At 35.1% G+C, this 19556-nt stretch overlaps 4 protein-coding genes across 6 annotated transcripts; 2 read left to right on the top strand and 2 right to left on the bottom strand.

Moving 5' to 3' along the window:
* Positions 1–31: 31 nt before the first annotated feature.
* LOC117983080 (BBSome complex member BBS7-like) lies at positions 32–10539 on the bottom strand. Of its 2 annotated transcripts, XM_069499406.1 has the most exons (16): positions 10157–10539; positions 9728–9851; positions 9272–9386; positions 8863–8992; positions 8266–8459; positions 7267–7367; positions 6918–7095; positions 6692–6809; positions 6022–6162; positions 5581–5813; positions 4059–4217; positions 3444–3553; positions 2538–2640; positions 2205–2329; positions 1642–1804; positions 32–153 (listed from the first exon to the last, which is right to left on the bottom strand). In XM_069499406.1, the coding sequence occupies exons 1-15, from the start codon at positions 10256–10258 to the stop codon at positions 1665–1667; spliced, it is 2073 nt and encodes a 690-aa protein (XP_069355507.1). In that variant the 5' UTR covers positions 10259–10539; the 3' UTR covers positions 32–153; positions 1642–1664. The 2 variants fall into 2 exon arrangements, with proteins under 2 accessions (XP_069355507.1, XP_069355506.1); XM_069499405.1 differs by lacking the exon at positions 32–153 and having other exon boundaries at positions 1611–1804; positions 6918–7102; positions 7187–7367.
* On the top strand, positions 322–984 carry mRpS6 (mitochondrial ribosomal protein S6). Its single transcript, XM_034969541.2, has one exon. It carries the CDS (start codon positions 450–452, stop codon positions 900–902), a length of 453 nt encoding a protein of 150 aa, XP_034825432.1. The 5' UTR covers positions 322–449; the 3' UTR covers positions 903–984.
* A 2429-nt stretch (positions 10540–12968) lies between the features above and the next one.
* Positions 12969–17768, top strand: eIF2Bepsilon (eukaryotic translation initiation factor 2B subunit epsilon). Its single transcript, XM_034969535.2, has 10 exons — positions 12969–13312; positions 13392–13516; positions 13597–13788; positions 14101–14284; positions 14679–14923; positions 15008–15127; positions 15212–15519; positions 15749–15931; positions 16066–16346; positions 17138–17768. The coding sequence occupies exons 1-10, from the start codon at positions 13220–13222 to the stop codon at positions 17345–17347; spliced, it is 1941 nt and encodes a 646-aa protein (XP_034825426.1). The 5' UTR covers positions 12969–13219; the 3' UTR covers positions 17348–17768.
* On the bottom strand, positions 17539–19157 carry APC10 (anaphase-promoting complex subunit 10). 2 transcript variants are annotated; one of them, XM_069499210.1, is made up of 4 exons: positions 18953–19157; positions 18728–18871; positions 18347–18583; positions 17539–17896 (listed from the first exon to the last, which is right to left on the bottom strand). In XM_069499210.1, exons 2-4 carry the CDS (start codon positions 18822–18824, stop codon positions 17685–17687), a joined length of 546 nt encoding a protein of 181 aa, XP_069355311.1. In that variant the 5' UTR covers positions 18825–18871; positions 18953–19157; the 3' UTR covers positions 17539–17684. The 2 variants fall into 2 exon arrangements, with proteins under 2 accessions (XP_069355311.1, XP_034825430.1); XM_034969539.2 differs by having other exon boundaries at positions 18728–18856; positions 18953–19156.
* Positions 19158–19556: the final 399 nt, after the last annotated feature.

Raw genomic sequence — 19556 nt, 5'->3', positions numbered from 1 at the left:
GACCATAGAGTAAATTTCTTTCTTTCTAGAGTAAATGGCTTTGACTTCTCGCTTTATTTGGTTCTAGAATTGTACCCTTTTCAGCTTTTCAGTGATGTGTCGATGACCCTTTGAAAGTGTCTGTCGGGTCTCCTGCGCGTTTTTTTCTACACACTAAACAAAAACGTACACATCTCTATGGTACACACCGTACACACAAGTGCCTGGATTATAATATTAACTACACTAACTATCGATCATAGACTATCTTTATCTATCGATATTCGATAGGCAACTCTATTTGTATTTTTTTACATAAAAAGTACCACAGAGTACATATAAGTACCATTCTGTGGTTTTATAACCTCAAATCAAAACGGATTGATCTTTTATGGGATTGATTTTGATTAACTTTACGAGATTTAGATTAAATTGAAACGTAGATTTAGTTTAATAGGCATATTATTGAAATGCCTGGCTATGAATTAGCTTTAATGTTGAGGGCGATGCCGAAACCAGAGTTAAAATCAACTTTAACGCGAATATCTCAAGCTATTTTCGACCGTGGTGGTATTATAAGAAATATTGAAAACTTAGGCTTCAGAGCGATGCCTTACAAAACAAGCTCACACAGTTTGGTTCATCGAGAAGCAAATTATTTTGTTTTCCAAATAGACACTGCAACACAAGCAGTGGTAGATTTGAAAGAAGAATATAGTAGAGATGTGGATATTATAAGACAGCGAGTATACAAAATACAAGATAAAGTTGATCATACATGTACATTAGAAGAAGAGTTACTGCCACCAGCTTACCGAGAAGAAGTTCAGAAGATGATTGAATTGGGAAAGACGCAAGTAAATCGCTTTACTTATAAATTTAAGTATAATTCTGGACTAGACTATTATCCTTTCCAAAAGTAGAAGTTTCAATGATATTTATTATAGTTTTAGCTTAGTTGTACATACATTTTATCAATAAATAGGGCTGTTACCTGATATAAAAGCATTTTATTGACTTCATACAAATTACCAGTCATAATGAAACTAAAGAACTCACTATTCCCGTTGCGTTTTTATGACTATTTGGGACCAAGAAAACGCTTGTTTATTTCAATAATATTCTCGACTCGCTCGACTCAATATTATAATACTGCCTGCTTTAACAGTTATTTGTCTGAATGACAAAGTTTAATTATGTATATTTGTGACTATTTTCTGTAAGATATTGTCGATTTTGGTTTTTCACTGGGCGTTTAAAAAAATGTTCTAGTTGGTAATATGGAGAGACTTTGTAGTAGGACATGAGTGTCACTATTTCCATTCGTTGTTTCTTAAGTAAATGGGTATAGCGAGACTGATTTGAAAAAAACATGCAGTCCAGTATTACCATTGCAATGGATAATGGAAATAGTGAGACACACCCCTTTCCTTATTATTTTTCTCATCAAAATTCATGTGAGACTGGCACATTCAAACCAAAGAATCTGTTTGTGGAAGAATGAACTATGTATATAGGTTTCCAATTAGTTTTCGGATATGATGCCATTCATATAATTTAATAGTAGTCACCTGATAATTGATCGGAATGATAAATAGTTTCTCTATCTTTACTTAGTGTATAATATATCAGTATATGTATATTATAAAAAAACAAGCATACTTCCATAGTACTTTATCAAGACTTTATTGTTTAAAAGTCAAAGTTTCCTCTACATCTTCCAGTTGACATATTTTCAAAGCACTTTGAAGTGTCATTATTTCATTACTGTGGTAATGATTCAATGATAATTTGCACCAATCCATATACCAACTCTTCACTGTTTCTGCAAAATAAGTATGTACTTACTTAATCCATAGCCATACTAATAAATGCGAAAGTGTGTCTGTCTGCAAGCTTTTCACGGCCCAACAGTTTAACTGATTTTGATGAAATTTGGTACTGAGTTAGCTTACATCCCGGGAAAGGCTACTTTTTACACAGAAACTCAAAGAATTCCCACGGGATTTGTAAAGGTCCATCTGTTTAACCGATTTGTATGAAATTTGTTAAAAAGGTAGCTTAACATCCTGGAAATTGATAAAGGCAACTTTTATCCCGGAAATTCAAAGAGTTCCCAGGGGAATTTAAAAAACCTAAATCCACACTGACGAAGTCGGTGGCATCCTCTAGTATAAAATAAATCAAATAATGACTTATTTTTTGAGGGTGTCTCTATTTTATACCTATTAATTCTTCAAAATTTGTTTCTTCCACATCATCATCTGATTGTTTCGATATTTTCAGGTAGTCCTTGCATAGTATTTGTTGGCTTTCATCATTTTTTGAAATGTTGTTCAAATCTAAAGACCTAGAAATTTTGGTTCTTTTTAAAGTTGTGACATAATTAAATTGAACTTATTTAAGTATCTCTATGAATAATTTCCTATATGCATATTTTTTCGTTTCCAATCTGATATGTCAGACTGGATTAATTTCTTTTCTTTCTTTCTTTTTTGAAATTGTCCGGTCTAGACGTCAGAACAACAGAATAGACGTCTGATAACAGCATACCTAACCTTATTGCTTTCTTTATCTCAATTTCCTTGTTTCTGTTGTATTCCATTTTAAATTTTTCTTTGATATTATTAAATGATATGATACAGTAATTTTCGGGAATATCTGAAAATGTTACAAAGTATTGATGACTTCACAACATGATACTAAATCTATAATGCTGTTATATATAGTTGTTGTTACCCCTACAGACAGTGGCGTGCACGAGGTTAGAAGCCAGGGTAGGCATTAGTTAGGTAGGAACCTGTTTACTGGTAGGTCATAATGAAAAATATGCATTGAGCTATTACAACTGGGGTAAGCAGTGCATTTATGCCTCTATGACCTGCACGCCACTGCCTACAGAGGGATCTCAAGTGTATGTCTGCTCTCTGCTACAGCTGCACAGCGACTGCCCCCCTCCTTCCACTAATCCACTCAACAAAAAAAGAACTAACCAATTTAATGCAGTCATTCGGAAGTTATCCGCGTACATATACTATTTCGACGATTCATTTTTATTCATAATAGGATACCTAGGTATATTATAGAAGACTACCGACCGACCCCGACTTCGCACGGGTAGATTATTACATTTTTCGTAGGAAGGAAATAAAATATAGCTTATGTCCTGATGTCACTCAGGAATAATGTAGCTTTTAGTGAAAGAATTTTCAAAATCGATTTAGTAGTTCCAGAGACTAACCTCCTACAGACAAACTTGCAAACTTTACCTCTTTACAATATTAGTATAGATAGACAGATACCTATCGGTAATGTAAATCAAATAATACTATTTCCTGCATACTTCGATGAAACAATATAAGCTCTTAAATTGTATTTGCTTATATAAGCTCTCATATTGTATTGTCAAATTTAGTTCCAAAAATCACAGCGGGACTTCTTTCATGAAAAGGACTTATACAAACCACATGAAAAATCAGATCGTATGCTACGTTTTACGCAACAGTTAGAAATAACATCTTTTAGTACGGCTATCGTGGATATGTTGTCCGACTTAAAAACCGCCAGGCCTCGCCTGAAAAAAAAATGTTTTTCTTATAAGCAATTACCTATTATAACTAAGTATAAACTCTTTTATGCTGAATATTGATTTGGTGTACCTAGTTAAGAAAATCTAATAATATTATATTCCGATAACTACCTACTTATAATTAACATCAAACGTCAAAACTGAGTTATTCCTCTTCCTACTTATCTTATTAAAACCTACTAGATGATACCCCTCGCGACTTCGGCCGCGTGGATTTAAAGTTTTTACAAATCCTGCGGGAGCTCTTTGATTTTCCGGGATTAAAAGTAGCCTATGTCCGTCCCCGGGATGTAACATCAAAGTCGGTTAAACTGTTGGGCTGTGATAAGCTAGCAGACAGACAGACAGGCACACTTTCGCATTTATAATATTAGTATCATGGATGGATATGGATTTTCTCGCTTGGTGTAAAACACCATATTGCACTTTGTAATTGTCCATTGTAAGGGCCTCCTGTATGTAAACTATTTTCTATAACTTTTTAACTTACTGATATCTACAAATAAGTGATGTTCCGAGAATATTGTGAGAACGAGCAAAAGCTACATTATTAGCTGGCCGAGGTAATTCTCCCGGTAGAGCCTCTGCTAACCAGGATGTCATTTCAGCTACTGAAAAACCTCCTGATACACGCAGCTCACACCAAGAACTACAAAAAAACATCACATGTAAATATTTTTAAATGTAACGTATATTTAAGCATTTAAATATCAAGAGTCAAGACTCGTGGCAATCGTGCACCGTGGCCAAACTCGATAATTATTAAGCTCAATAATTGTTGTGCAACTTCCATATATTGTGCATTATCAATAAGCTATTCATTAAAACCCAAAAAATATATAAAAATTACGAGCAGATAAGTAACCTATTTCGACAAAAAGTACAGACGTAGCGTGCATCCCTGGAGATTGACAGGCTACGATCACGGAAAATCAAAAAGTTCCAGGGGCATTTTTGAATCCCGGAATTTTAAACGGGTGACGACAAACAGCGAAGTCACGGATATCTAGTCTAGTTTGAAAAATAAATTCATTATACATATATAAAGTAATAACTACTTCTTCCAATATTGACATAACAAAGTTCCTATGGCTAAGCAATAAATTTAATAGGCTACTTGACAATTTTTTAAGTTTGTCTTAAATGGTTAATATTTGTCCTATTATATCAAAAAAATTAACACTATATTTTTTTGCGCCCTAAAAACCGTAAAACTTTAATTTAAAAAAATATTTTTCTTAGACAGGTGAAAACACTGTCGGCCATGTTTGGCCGATAGATTATCTGTGCTCTGACGTCATGCATTTGTAAACAACAGTATAACCACAGGGTTAACTGTTGTTTACAAATGCATGACGTCAGAGCACAGATAATCTATCGGCCAAACATGGCCGACAGTGTTTTCACCTGTCTAAGAAAAATATTTTTTTAAATTAAAGTTTTACGGTTTTTAGGGCGCAAAAAAATATAGTGTTAATTTTTTTGATATAATAGGACAAATATTAACCATTTAAGACCAACTTAAAAAAATTGTCAAGTAGCCTATTGAATAATCACGCAAATTATTTCGCCTCTCTCTTGAAACTGCTCAAGTCGTGGACAGTTTGCAAAAGTGCAACCAGTACCTAAAAAGAAAAGTGCTGTTCCAACTTCCACCCAGTTACAGACCAATTGCCATCACGCCCATCCTTTGTAAAAGTATTGAACGTGTACTCAATAACAAGCTCCTGGGATACCTAATCAAAACATACTTCTGTAAGACCAGAAGTACAGTTTTCGGAAAAATTGGTCAACAGGAGATCTACTAGTGTATGCCACACACATTTGCGGCGAAGCTATTGAGAAACACGGTGAAGCTCTCGCCGTATCTCTCGATATCTCAAAGGCTTTTCACTAGGTCTGGCACGGCAGTCTTCTCAGTAAGCCCCCGGCGTATACTTACTGGTTTTTGCAACCACGAGTCTTGATCTTTATTATCGTTGTCTGAACATTACATTAGTGAAAAGGATTACCAATTTTTATCTTCCACTTCTAATGGTTGATATTTAGAGTAGTGTGGTAAAGTCGGTAAATGTAGCTTAATTAATCGTGCTACTCTTGGAGCACCAGCCGGCAATATATAAATAAGAACCCGCGTACCCTCCATGTTCGTCTCCCCCAAATATAGTACGCGCATACGTAACCAGAGTCGTCTAGTACCTGCTTGACATCTCACCGTTGCAAGAAGTTCTGTGTTTTTTGATTCCTGTGAAATGGACAGAGCATAGAATCTCTGATTTAAATATAATATTTATTGAATTAAATTAATCTACATAAATACTGCTTTAAAATAAATGAAGGGATTAAGAATTTCGTAAAAGTTAAGCCTAAGAAACAATTCACTGTGGTTTATCCGCGATAAAAAGCGTATTTGGTTCATGAGAGTTGAGTAATGCAAAGGGAAAACTATTTACCTGAGCTGAACACAAGCTAAGTACGGCGGCGCTATCTGTCTGTATATCAAGTTTGTTAGCACAGTATATAAAGAGCATATCCAAAGCAACTGCAGATATTATTTTTGCTTCTTGCCAACTATTGCGTGTCGCTCCTGAAAGCTTTGTAAAAAATAATTGCTATGAATCATGATGTTGGTATGCCTATACTTATAGTAGCTATAACCTACCTACAGACAAATCTTGCTGGACTTACACTAAAAGACCGCGTAAAAAGCTCTAAATATAGGAGATAGATAATATATAAGACGTCACACTAAAGCGAGAGACGTAACACAACAAATCCTACGACTAATGGAGACATATTATTAAAAAATTCAAAGGTACAAAGATGAGAGATTGAATAAAACCGACGAACTGGTATCCTTTGAATTAGAAGCTAAGGCCTGAAAAACCATTCAAAAGATGGCAAGACTACTTCGCGAAAGTTGTGGGTTAGAATTGGAGTAAGTACCCATACCTATGCTGTAACTAGGTGTAAATCGAAAATAATGGTTGTTAAATTAACGTTTTTACTACTTTTTTTATCCTTGATTTCCAATTCCGTATTTACCCCTACTTGACCACTAGATTGTCCTAAAATACCAGAACACTGGGGTTTCACGTCATTAAACTCTCTTTGCTTTCAAACCTCATATTGAATATCCAGCAGAGGCGGTGCTGAAATTCCAGGGAACATGGAATGAGTATTACGTTGATATTTTTCTCGTTCTTGTGCAGTTTGTTTTTCTAATTTTGCAATTTCAGTCCTAAAACATTTTAAATAACTAATTACTGTGTGGTTTTCATTTTCACTTAATGATGACATGCTTATTTTGTTAAGACTTGGACGTATTAGCCATGATATCGTAACTTACTCCAATTTCGAACGGCGTGTGACAAAAGCATCTGCTGTTTTAGTATTACTTAAGGGTATATTTCCTGAGACAAGTCTGCGTGATCGTAAACCAAAAATTCTTCCTGAAAAAGTTGCTACGAGTAACTCTGGCTCATCTGTTCCTATGCAACCTCCGTACACTGACGTAACCGGCTCACCTGAAAACTTAAGAGTGCATTATTAGACTGAAAAAATCCATAATAATTATTACGCCTACTTATTTACGGATGATTTGGAACTAATGCTTACATAAGTGAATTTCAGTCGAGGTTTTTCTCTCAAATTGTCGGTATTAATGAGATACAGTTGTATAGAGCCATCATGCCTACCAACAGCCAGGTGCGTTCCTGAGCTGGTATAATACCAGCCAACGCACATAACTGAACCCAGCCCACATCCTTCCACTAAACATTTGCTTGATAAATCTGATCTGAGGATGAAATAAAAAGTTACGAAGACAAAACCAGGAAATTAAATACGTTCGAGCTAAAATTTTATATCATCCAGAGCAATTTATACCTACTTTAGCAAAACTGTAACTAGGTAGACGATTTTAGCAACAGGTTCGATTTCGTTACAAAAATTGATAAATATAATACGTGACAGGTTGAGATGGCAATCGGGGTGGGGACGCCCCGCACACCTGTACAGCCCCCGCGCTAACCCGGTGCGGGATAGCGCAGGTGTGCGGAGCGTCGCCCCACCCCCAACGTCGTGTATAAAATTATATGTAATGTCAAATTTCATGTCAAAAGTACATACGACTTTAGCTCAGCACTTTAGTCCTTATTTTAAAGGTGAACCAAGGGTGAACCCTACTTTTGACATGACTGTTGACCCATAGAGTAAAATGGCGCGTGAAGAGCATCGATGTCATTTTGTACGGACTATATGCATATTTATCACATTAATTTATTCGTCTATGAAATGCGTAAGCCCACCCGTCGAAGCCGGGACGGGTGAAATACTTTACGAATAAAATGCTACCTACATTATCATCATGACCAACTCATCGCCGGCCGCCGGTACACTGCTGCTGAGCAAGGGTCTCCTTTTAGAATGAGAAGGGTTTGGCCACAGTCCACCATGCTGGCCAAGTGCGGATTGGCAGACTTCACACACCTTTGAATATTATGGAGAACTCTTAGGCACGCAGGTATCTTCACGATGTTTTCCTTCACCCTTAAAGCGAGTGATATTTATTTGCTCAAAACACACATAACTCCGAAAAGTTAGTGCGTGCCCAGAACGAACTCCCGACCACTTTCTTTCCGTCTGTCGGGAGTCTTTACCACTTTTCTATTACGGCTCAATAATAAAATGCTTACTCCTCGTAAAATACTAGTCCAATAGAACCATCAGCCCCACCATAAAATGCACAGACGTCTGTAGCATGTAAAGAGGATGGTACTGTAATGCGAGTCGGTCCAGCAGCAATGTATGTGCGCTTCAAAAGATTTCCATTTTCAATGATTACTGCTTCCTTGTTAGCAACAAGTACAAGAAGGCGTACTCGAACATTCTAAGAAGTAATAATATGGCATCGTCAGATATAGGTAACATGATTTATAAATCTCACAATATTGAATGTGGGACTGGGATGAGATTTTAGGTACTTTAGGTGCTTTGATAAAGTGCATAAAGAGTCTGAGTGCGTTACATCCATACTAATACAATAAATGCGAAAGTGTGTCTGTCTGTCTGTCTGCTAGCCTTTCACGGTCCAACCGTTCAACCGATTTGACGAAATTTGGTACAGAGATAACTTGCATCCCGGGGAAGGACTTTTTATCTTTACTTTTTATCCCCGAAAATAAAAGTTCCCATGGAATTTTTAAAAACCTAAATCCACGCGGACGAAGTCGCGGGCATCATCTAGTGTCAAAATAAGTGTACCTACTCCAAGGTGTACTCGCAATACTTACATTAGGCGTAGCAAAGGCGACAGCATCAAGAACTCTGTCATCACACAAATAGCAATATACTTCTTGCAAATCTCTGTATAACGTGACTGTTCTACCACTACATAGAACCAAGTCGCTCCCCAACACGCACCTAAAGATGCAAATTCTAAATATTAAAATAAGTACAAAACTTATGAAATTATTCCGAAATAAAATAGGTACGTACAGTACGCGGCAGAAAATATTGTGCATCGACCTTTAGAAAACATAGTGGTTTCGTAGAGCGTTGTCTCTGTCGTTGAGACCGACAAATCGTCACATAGGTATGAGTGATAGAGACAACGCTCTACAAAGCCAGGTAGATTTACAATATTTCTTGCGGGCTACTGTAAACTCATGTGTATTATTATTAATCTTTATAATTATTTACATGGATGTGATGGTTTCTGCTACTGAAGTTTCTATACTGAGAAATACTTTGCCTTTCTTTGTGTAACCTTTTACTTCGTTTCCTGAAGCTGCGAAAATTTTATCAACGTTGTTACCTGCAATTACATATTTTTATAAATACGCGTCAGTAGGAAGCCACCATTTGACTGGCACTACTTATTTTAAAACTAGATTTATTAGGTAGGTAACTAGAAGATGCCAGCGACATCGTCCGCGTAGATTTAGGTTCTTAAAAAATGCCGTGGGAACTCTAATTTTCCGGGATAAAAAAGTAGCATATGTCCTTCCCCGGGATGTAAGCTAACTCTGTACCTACCAAATTTCATCAAAATAGGTTAAACTGTTGGGGCGTGAAAGCTAGCAGACAGACAGAAACACTTTCGCATTTATAATAGTATGGATTATTTTACCTTAATTTATTACGAACTTATTTTACCTGAAGAAGATGCAAGTTGCACTGAAGTTATAGATTTTCCTGGCAACGTTTTGAATTGAACTGCTGGTTCCTCATCTTTTATACCGAGACATTGTAATACCCCATTTTTATCTCCTACCACGAACTGGAATACCACAATAATATAGTAACTAATGATTTTAAGCTTATTTCGTGGTTTAACGACGTGGTTTAAGAAAGGGGGTAGTTCGCTATATTGCCCTTGACAGCTCGAACTTCATCTCTCGTAGCACCGCAGTCTCGTCTTGACCACGACCCGTGCAATTGGGTTGAAATATCGACAAATAAAAACACCAAATTAATCGTGGTATATACCCGTTAGGTATCTACTTTAAAATAATCTAGTAAAACTTTATTGCACTTAGATATAATATTGAGTATAATGTAGTAGATGCTCAAGTGATTACCTACCTTCTGTTGTGATTTCTGTTCCGTAACTGGTAATATTTTTAAAGCGTCTGGATACGTTATGCCGCAAAGGGTGTAATCGATACGTGCTAAATCGTAATCCATTTTAACTAAATTGTACTTAACAGAAGAAATACTAAGCAAAACACCAAATTCAATCAAACATTCACTACCCAGTGGCCAGTAGTCAGTACCAAGAAATATGTCTACTACTTTCTAACGACAGTCTTCGCACCCACAAGGCACCCACATACATTGATCGATGGAACCATGGTAACAGAAACTTGTAAACACCAATCTTATAAGTAACTAGGTACCTACCTAATCTTTTTCTTTAAAATATTATTTGATTCAAATGTATGGAAACATCCTTGTATCTAATTTAAAAATTGGCGTCTGGATGGTGTCCAGTCGAGTGTCCACCATCTTGGAATTATGATGACGTCGATTTTCGTTTATTTCTGTCTCACATACTGGCATCCTTTAAGTGGTTCCTTTCAGCCTTCCGAACAAGCCGTATTCCGAAAAGGCTTCAGTACTTTCATAGATCACATCTTCACGCTGCGGCAGGTTATACAGAACACTGACGAGTATAATCGGCCAGTTTTCTTGGCGTTTGTAGACTATGAGATTGAGAAAGCCTTCGATTCGATGGAACTTCGCTGAAGTGCTTATACGAATACGCCACCATGTCAGTCACGTCCGTACACAGGACCAGACTAAGAGACCAATCCAATTGAAGCGGGGGTACGAGTCCTTTATCTTTTAAAATAATTGTAGTTTTTGCCACTATGATTAGTATTCTGTCCAAGCCAACCTACCCTGATAATCATATTGCTGTACCTACCCTGGTAGCGGGCCTCAATTGTTCCCCCCTTAACCGACTTCTTTTACTTAAAACTGCGGTTATGCGTCTCTAAAGTTACCCGTTGCCATTGTTTGTAATTCGTAAAATGATTTGTAATTCGTGCCTTTCATGATAAAAGTGCGATTTTAGTTAGTCCTTATTATAAAGGTGAACCCACGGGGTGAACCTTGATCCTTAATCTGAAGGAGGTGAACCGCACAGAGTACATTGTTATCGTATTTTTGACATAACAGTTGACCCGTAGAGCGGCGCGTGAGAAGTCATTTTGTACGGACTATATCTTCAGTGGGACAAGGCTCTTATGGCACGTGGTGAAAATAAGAACTAACGCCGCCCTCTTATGAAGTGTCACGCTGTCCCCCTTATATGCGGTGTTACTAAGTAAAAAATCTGAAATTCACCGTTTTTGTTAAATATTAGGGCCATTCCATATAGATAAGATAACATTACGATATATCATGATAATATATACAGTATAAATGTGTCTGTATCTTATAGCTATATTTAGCACTAGGTAAATATAGTATTTCAGCAGGTAGGTACAAACATGATAATTTGCAAGTCCATGGCCTATTAATGGTTTTTATTATTCCTTCTTGATTTGGAAACAGGGACGGTTTTCACAATTTTTCATTCTGTTCAAATGAGATAAAACTTACTCGATTTTCAACAGACAGATTTTATTTGCTGGCAACCTTTGTACTACTAAGCCACCTGGGCTCAAAAGGGTTAGAACCCAGAGCTGTAAAACCAGTTAAAAAAATACTACGCCACCTGTCAATGTCATTCTAGTGCCAAAAGATCTAGGGATGGCGATTCTTTACGAAAAAGATCGATTTTTAAATCGATTCGAATCGTAGTCTAATGAATCGATTCACGAAAAAATCGAGGCCTACAAAATCGATTCTTAAAAAATCGATCTTTTTTCAAGTTTGCGTTTACAATGTAAATTTGTATCAATTTTACTAAAAACAAGATTAATATTGCAATTAACGATATCTTATCAATAAAATCAGGGAATTCAAAAATAACAATAGGCTACTTGACAATTTTTTTAAGTTGGTCTTAAATGGTTAATATTTGTCCTATTATATCAAAAAAATTAACACTATATTTTTTTGCGCCCTAAAAACCGTAAAACTTTAATTTAAAAAAATATTTTTCTTAGACAGGTGAAAACACTGTCGGCCATGTTTGGCCGATAGATTATCTGTGCTCTGACGTCATGCATTTGTAAACAACAGTATAACCACAGGGTTAACTGTTGTTTACAAATGCATGTGTTTTCACCTGTCTAAGAAAAATATTTTTTTAAATTAAAGTTTTACGGTTTTTAGGGCGCAAAAAAATATAGTGTTAATTTTTTTGATATAATAGGACAAATATTAACCATTTAAGACCAACTTAAAAAAATTGTCAAGTAGCCTATTATTTTTGATTATTACCGTATCAAACTATAAGATCAACTATAAAAAAAGGATACTAAACATACAGCCATCTCGCGAGTTTATGAGTAGTTAACTCTTTAACCGGCAGCACTCTTATAATTCAGGCACATTCACTGCCACAGAGTACATTATATATACTGAAGCAAGGAAAAATCAAAATTTTCTAATTTGAACGTCACACTTGACACTGACTTCTGTCAAACTATTCTTCCTTGTTCCTTCCCTTAGAGTCGTAGATAGAGTAATAAAGATAGATGTAGGAACGTTTGCTTTCTCATTCACACTAAAAAGAGAGCACAGATAAAGTTACTAATGTGATAAACAGAGACGCAGCTAACCTATTTTTTGTTCCTTATCGTGTGACTGGTTTTTTTCAAGAATACATGCAACTTCCATACAAGGCATGCAAAGAATTTCGGCAAAGTTCATACAAAATTTTACCTTGAAATAATCAACTAAATGCAAATAATTGTATGGTTTATACCAAAACAGAAAAAATCGAATGTCGATTTTCAAGGGTGATATATCGATTCAGTGAATCGACACAGTACTTCATATCGATTTAAAAAATCGATATTTTCTGCTCGAAAAATCGATTCTTCGATTAATCGATCTCAGATCGCCATCCCTAAAAAGATCCTTGTCGTGTACTTGTCACGTCGTACTGTATTATAGAAATTTCTAACCTAAAAAGATTTTCCATAAAACTTTTATCCGAATTTTTAAAGAATAATATAGGTAATTTAAAAAATGGAAAGTGATAAAGAAAACGTTGTTCAAGCAGTGGTGTTAATGGATGTTTTCAATAATAACTTTCTTCCAATTTGTAATAACAAACCTATGGTGAGTTTGCTGTTGTATCTAAACTCTAATCTCTATTTTTTTAAGCGAAGTATAACTTATTACTGTTTGTATCTTGTAGGGCTTATTTCCCGTTGCAGGTGTTCCTCTAATAGATTATGTACTGGAATCTCTGGTGTCCGGAGGCGTAGGCGAAACCATACTGTTTTGCTGTCAAGATGCCCCCAAAATTAAGGATCACATAAAGTAAGAAATTATGGCGTAACATTTATATTTATCAAGCTTGTTATATTAATGGTATTTTGTTATCAATTTACAACTTTCAGAAAATGTAAGGTAGATAAAGTTCCCTGGACTTTAATGATGGATGTGCAAATCATGACTTCAGAAATTTGTCAAACTATGGGCGATGTTATGAGGGAAATAGATGCTGCTGGCATGGTCCGAGGATTCTTTGTACTCTTAGGAGTAAACACAATAACAAATATCAACTTTTCAGCATTGTTAGAGCAACACAAGTAATTTTTATTTTTACTATGATTGAAGTTTATATGTATTTATTATTTTATTCTAAATGTATTCAAGTACCTAATTAGTAAGTAGATTTGCAATAGTAAGTAGACAGATAATGGTGTTTACATGGATCCGAATGATGCCAACCTTTTAAATAAGTTTCATTAAGTATTTTTTAACAAATTTTAGTTTAGTACTGTCAAACCATTTAAGTTTAGGTAGGCATGATAAAATAGAGTAGCACTAAAAATTTATACTGCATCTCTGGGTATCGCACCTCAAAAAATAATTTAGTAATGAACCATTTATCTTGTTAGGCAGACCTGTAAGAAAGATAAAGGAGCTGCGATGACACTTGTGTATAAAGAAGTTGCTTGGGAGCACCCCTTAATTAGCAATGATAAATCATTCCTATTGGCAGCTGATGGCAATACACAGAAAGTTTTGATTCATGAGAAGTACAAGCCAAAATCAAAGGATGCCATGGTTTCTTTGCCTTTGGTAAGACTGCATTGTTGTAAACTAAGCTTCCTTCCATGGTTTTTTAAAAATTATAAACAATTGAAAATCAATCGACTCAATCCTAATCTTAATAATATAAATTAGAAAAGTTAGAACTAATTTGGTTGGAAAATTCAAGCTACTTTTTATCCTTGAAAATAATCTTTTATTTTGATATGATAGATGATGACTATAGATAGCCACAACTTCATCCAAATGGAGAGGAAAGGGGAATATTAGTCATTTAACATGGCTAATATTCTTAAAAAAAAAAAAAGATGGCTACAACTTCATCCAAATGGACTAAATTGCGGGCATCATTCTGTGTGTCATATTTTCAGACATTTCTTTAATCTTATAGGAATAAATGAGAGTTGTGGATTTCTATTTTCAGGAAATAGTTTTACAACATTCTGAAGTCAAGTTACATCATAATTTAGTGGATGCGAACATAGCTCTTTGCTCTCCATCAGTGCCACCGCTTTTCTCAGATAATTTTGATTTCCAAACCAGAAGTGATTTTATACATGGAATACTTATAAATGAGGACATTTTAGCAAGTACTTTATATTACACACTTGTAAAAGAAAATCAGTATGCTGCTGCCATAACAAACTGGAAAACTTACCAGATTGTTTGGTGAGATTAATTTGTGGCTATTTAGTTTAAGAATATAATGTTTGTTAAAAAAAATCTACATGTTACATTGAATTTATGTTTTAGTTGGGATATATTACACAACTGGGCATACCCATTGTCAATTGAAACTGGTTCTTTTTATAAAAACAGCTATATGTTTATGGGAAAACACAACTTTAGAAAGATTAACTCAACTTTAAGCAGGTAACTATTTGAAAACTGTTAAAACAATATCTATTGTATTGAAAAAAAAATGCATTTTATTTAATCTATTGAATTGAATTACAGATCTTGTACATTAAAAGAGGATGTTCTAATTGGAGATGAAACACACATAAGTGACATGTCGTTAGTATCCAGGTCTATGATTGGCAATAACTGTAAAGTTGGACGTAATGTGGAAATCCAAGGCACTCACATTATGAACAATGTAGTGATTAAAGATAATTGTAAAATACTGAACAGCTTTCTTGACAGTGGCTGCATAGTTGAAGAAAATTGTAATTTAGAAGGTGTTATAGCTGCTTCTAATGTATGTATAGATGCTGGCAGTAAACACAAAGGGAACATATTTGAAGAATTGAAAACTGAGAATGGTACACAATACAGTGGCTTATTCTGTAGTACACAAACTCTAAAATGACACGTCTAAATCTATTGCTATCCCTTTTATAATGTAGCTTGCGGAAAAGGATAGCACTAGATTTAGACCCGTTCATTTAGTTTAGTTTAGAGATTGTGTACAAGAGAATCTGCCCCACTGGTAACAAATTAAGATGATTATTATGACCTAAAGGTACAAAATACACAAGTATTTCCTTGCAGATAAAACACTTTTAAAATCAACATCTGAAAGTGGAACAGAGTGGGAGAATGAGTCATCGGGAGATGGAGAAGATGAGTTTGTTGGTTTTGAAAAGGAATGGACTGACAGCGAATCATTTTATTCTGATGACAGCAGTGCTGATTCTTCTTTGCCTGACTCTCCAGTACCTGAAGATACTAACAGTAAGTTGGGACTAATTTAAAGAAATCATTATTATCTCTTAGACAGCAAATTTTGGCTGAACAAAAGCAACTACAGCAAATATTTTAAATTTTATACTGTTATATGAATAACCATTCTAATACTTTCATTTCAGTATTCCTTCAAGAAGTTATAGATAGTTTAGCTAGAGGTTATGAAGAGAAACTCAAATGTGATTACCTTATATTAGAAATCAATTCATCAAGATATGCCTACAATATACAGTTGCATGAAGTGAACTTCTATGTTATTAGAGCACTTCTCTCTATGCCAGTATTGGTTGATAGTAAAAGTGTACTCGGTAGTGTGAAAGACATATTGAAATTTTTTCGACCAGTGATTTCTAATTATATCAAAAGTAAATCTTCTATTATGGATTGTTTGAGAGCTGTAGAAGTGAGTATTTCTTTTATTTTTCAAGAGAAAATCTCTTTTTTTTTAAAGTGAGCAAACAAGCAGGTGGGTCATCCAATGATAAGTGGGTGGCGGTAAACCCATGATCATTTGCAGCACCACATCTGCACATATAAAAGAACTTTTATAGTTCCATACACAATTTACAAAATGGAACCCTTATAGGATCACTGGCCCCGATTCTCTAGTCTCTCTCTAAACTAAATTTAGAGTATCTGCATCCTTTTCTTTTTACTAATGCTAAAAAAGGAACAGAACATGACTTTCACATTTAAAGACTCTAAATTTTAGTGCACAATACAAATTTAAACGGTAGGTTCGCGACTGCGTGCTAAAATCACGGGTTTTACCATCTAAAAATTAAATTTAAAACTGTCAAACTGTGTCTGTCCTTTTCATATTACATTAGTAAGAAGGGCATGCGAACACTCTATAATTAGGTTGTGCTCAGAATCAGTGCCAATGGGGCCGATTCTCTAGTACACAATCTCTAAACTAAACTAAATTAACAGGTCTAAATCTAGTGCTTTCCTTTTCCGCAAGCAACATTATGAAAGGGATAGCAATAGTTTTAGACGTGATATTTTAGTTTAGTTTAGAGATTGTGTACAAAGGAATTAGCCACATTGTCTGTTTACTTTAGAAGAAAAAAAAAATTTGTGCATACACTTACATATTCATTGTAAGGAACCCTCTCTGCTGAGTTCAACTCACACTTTTCCAGTTGTTTTAACAACAATTAACAATGTAAGTACAACATTATTATTTTCCAGGATAGTTGTGTTAAAAATGAATGGCTCGACGGAAAAGCTGGGCAAATCATCCACTTGTTGTATGAATTTGATGTTGTTGATGAAGATTCTTTGACAGAATGGCACAGAGATTTGAAAGAAAATGAAAGTGCTCTTGCAGGACAATCATCAGTTATCAAGTTTTTTGAATGGCTTCAAGAAGCAAGCGAGGAAAGTGAAGGCTCAGATTGAACTGCATAAATTAAAAACCTTTTTCAAATTATCATTTATTTGGAAATCAGTATCTGTTTGCAAAACTTGTGATTAATACATTGCAATCATCACAATTATTTTTTGGATGAATTTATAATTATGGAACTGTTGCCAAAACTTTGTATGTTAACCAATAAAGTAGAAGAGTATCAGCCTATTTGGACCCTCCCAGGTTGTGATAAGTGCATTGTTTGAATCTGAGTTAAAACTTAAATTTGTGGTACACAATTGCCATTTATGACTGCCCTATTGGCTGTTGCAAAAGGTGGTGTACCACTAATTTAAAGTGTACAGTAATAAATAATTGTAAATAAAGTTATCGAATTGTAGCATACTGCTGAAATTGTACAGTTGAAAAATTTCTAAACTTGTTAATATCAAATGAAGTTGGTTCACACGGGGAATGTATTTTTATTTGTCTCATATGTGTGTCTCTTCCATTCTGATGGTTGCTCAATACAGCTATTTGTATCATGTAGGTTCTGATAGGTCTATCATGAATATCCTTAATTGGTATCATTTCCCAACCTTCAAAAGAAAATAATTAATTGATTTGTCATATATTAGTGTAAAAGATTTGTTTATTTCATTATTAATTCTTGGTCTTCATTACATCAAGATAGGTGACATTTTACATTTTAAATTATTTCTCAAGCTTATTTCACACTGGGATACAAATCATATTATAGTCTGGTCAATATTTCCAACATTTGTACCAATTTTTAGAGTAAAAATTAGTACAAATGGGAATAGTAATAGTAATTTATGACAATAGTAAGTAGGTAGGTACTTTCAAACAGTTGTCCTTATAATTTTAATAAGATCAATTCGGATTTCTGAGAGTATCAGTTCTACAGTTTGCACTGATGCTAGCTGACTTTTTATACTATGTAGTGTGACGAGTCCACTGAATTTGTATTTCAATCAGAATAGGTGCAATTGTACATATACAATACACAAAGTAAACATAATCCTTACCACTGGGTTCTATTAATTCAACCACTTCTATTTCCTGTAAGTCATTGAAATGTGTTCCAGCTCTTATAGATATTCTGCTAGGAGTGTAACTCTCATCCAACTTATAATCTGTGTAAATATAAATATGCGAAACCATGGTTTTTCTCTGAAATTGAATATTGACTAAGTGAGGTAACTGGCCATCGGATTGCCAATAAGTGTCCATACAATCATCTCGTAATTGATCAATTCCAAAGCCTGCAATAGATTTGGTCATGGTTAAACAGCACACTAAACTACATTAATTATAACAAAGAATTACATTGATAGGAAGTTCGATTATGCTCGTAAGAAATCAAAGACACATAAATTAACTCTGACAGCTAAGAATGTTTAACACACCTGGTTTGCAAGAAGATAAACTCCAAATTGCATGGTTTCCGACTTCCCTAACAGTTCCAGATCTCTCACTAGCTAATGGATCCTTTTCAGAAGTCATTTATAAGGCGGTAACTCGTGACGGAGAAAGTTCTATAAAAAAGTAGTCTAGTAGAGTAAAGAAATATTTTCACCTTTGCAAAAAGTAAAAACTAGGAAGAAAACATTTGCAAGTTGATTAAAAATTACCTTCTAAAAATAAGTTTAATTTACAATGTTTATGGCACTTTTGGGGCTTTTACGGGCCTTTTGTAATTCTTTTGGGTGTTTGGTGTTTATTTGTCAAAACTGAGGGTCAAAAGCATAGAGATAGGTCAAGGTCAAAAGCATATCTTTCAAAACAAAACATGGTCAAAACAAAAAAAAGTCGGTGGAGTCAGTCAACAATTACTGACATTAGCTGTCAACCATAGACCAAAGATCAACCAAGTGCTCATAGATAATACACTAACCAGTGGCCAGTGCTGCCACGGTTTCCACCACGGCTAACATTGTAAACGTGTCAAACTTGTGGCACTAATATTTTGTTGTGCTTTATATGTATAACAGTGAAGGAAAGCATCGTGAAAAAACTTGCCTGCCTGAGAGTTCTCCACAATGTTCTCAAAGGTGTGTGAAGTCTGCTAATCCGCACTGGGCCAACGTGGTAGACTAAGAGCTAAACCCTGATCTAGAGGAGATCCATGCTCAATAGTGGGCCGGCGTTGGGTTGATAATGATGATGATGACTCTTGGTGGGGCAGCGGCCAGCGCTTCGAATCGGCACTAAAATTAACTGTCGTTTTGTATGGCA

The sequence above is a fragment of the Maniola hyperantus genome, chromosome 6 (assembly GCF_902806685.2).
Source record: "Maniola hyperantus chromosome 6, iAphHyp1.2, whole genome shotgun sequence".
Lineage (NCBI taxonomy): Eukaryota > Metazoa > Arthropoda > Insecta > Lepidoptera > Nymphalidae > Maniola > Maniola hyperantus.
The sequence above is the reverse complement of the archived record's forward strand: the minus strand, read 5'-3'. Positions and strand labels throughout refer to the sequence as shown.

What these genes read in the sequence shown, in the direction of transcription:
- mRpS6 (XM_034969541.2), top strand. Translation starts at nt 450, where the DNA reads ATGCCTGGCTATGAATTAGCTTTAATGTTGAGGGCGATGCCGAAACCA.
- LOC117983080 (XM_069499405.1), bottom strand. Translation starts at nt 10,258, where the DNA reads ATGGATTACGATTTAGCACGTATCGATTACACCCTTTGCGGCATAACG. An exon ending in GCAACTTGCATCTTCTTCAG is followed by an intron (nt 9,387 to 9,727) that starts GTAAAATAAGTT and finishes ATGTAATTGCAG; the next exon opens with GTAACAACGTTGATAAAATT. An exon ending in GGACTAGTATTTTACGAGGA is followed by an intron (nt 7,368 to 8,265) that starts GTAAGCATTTTA and finishes TTTCATCCTCAG; the next exon opens with ATCAGATTTATCAAGCAAAT.
- eIF2Bepsilon (XM_034969535.2), top strand. Translation starts at nt 13,220, where the DNA reads ATGGAAAGTGATAAAGAAAACGTTGTTCAAGCAGTGGTGTTAATGGAT. An exon ending in AAAACTTACCAGATTGTTTG is followed by an intron (nt 14,924 to 15,007) that starts GTGAGATTAATT and finishes TTTATGTTTTAG; the next exon opens with TTGGGATATATTACACAACT. An exon ending in ATTGTTTGAGAGCTGTAGAA is followed by an intron (nt 16,347 to 17,137) that starts GTGAGTATTTCT and finishes ATTATTTTCCAG; the next exon opens with GATAGTTGTGTTAAAAATGA.
- APC10 (XM_069499210.1), bottom strand. Translation starts at nt 18,824, where the DNA reads ATGACTTCTGAAAAGGATCCATTAGCTAGTGAGAGATCTGGAACTGTT. An exon ending in TTTATCTTCTTGCAAACCAG is followed by an intron (nt 18,584 to 18,727) that starts GTGTGTTAAACA and finishes AATCTATTGCAG; the next exon opens with GCTTTGGAATTGATCAATTA. An exon ending in TGAATTAATAGAACCCAGTG is followed by an intron (nt 17,897 to 18,346) that starts GTAAGGATTATG and finishes TTTCTTTTGAAG; the next exon opens with GTTGGGAAATGATACCAATT.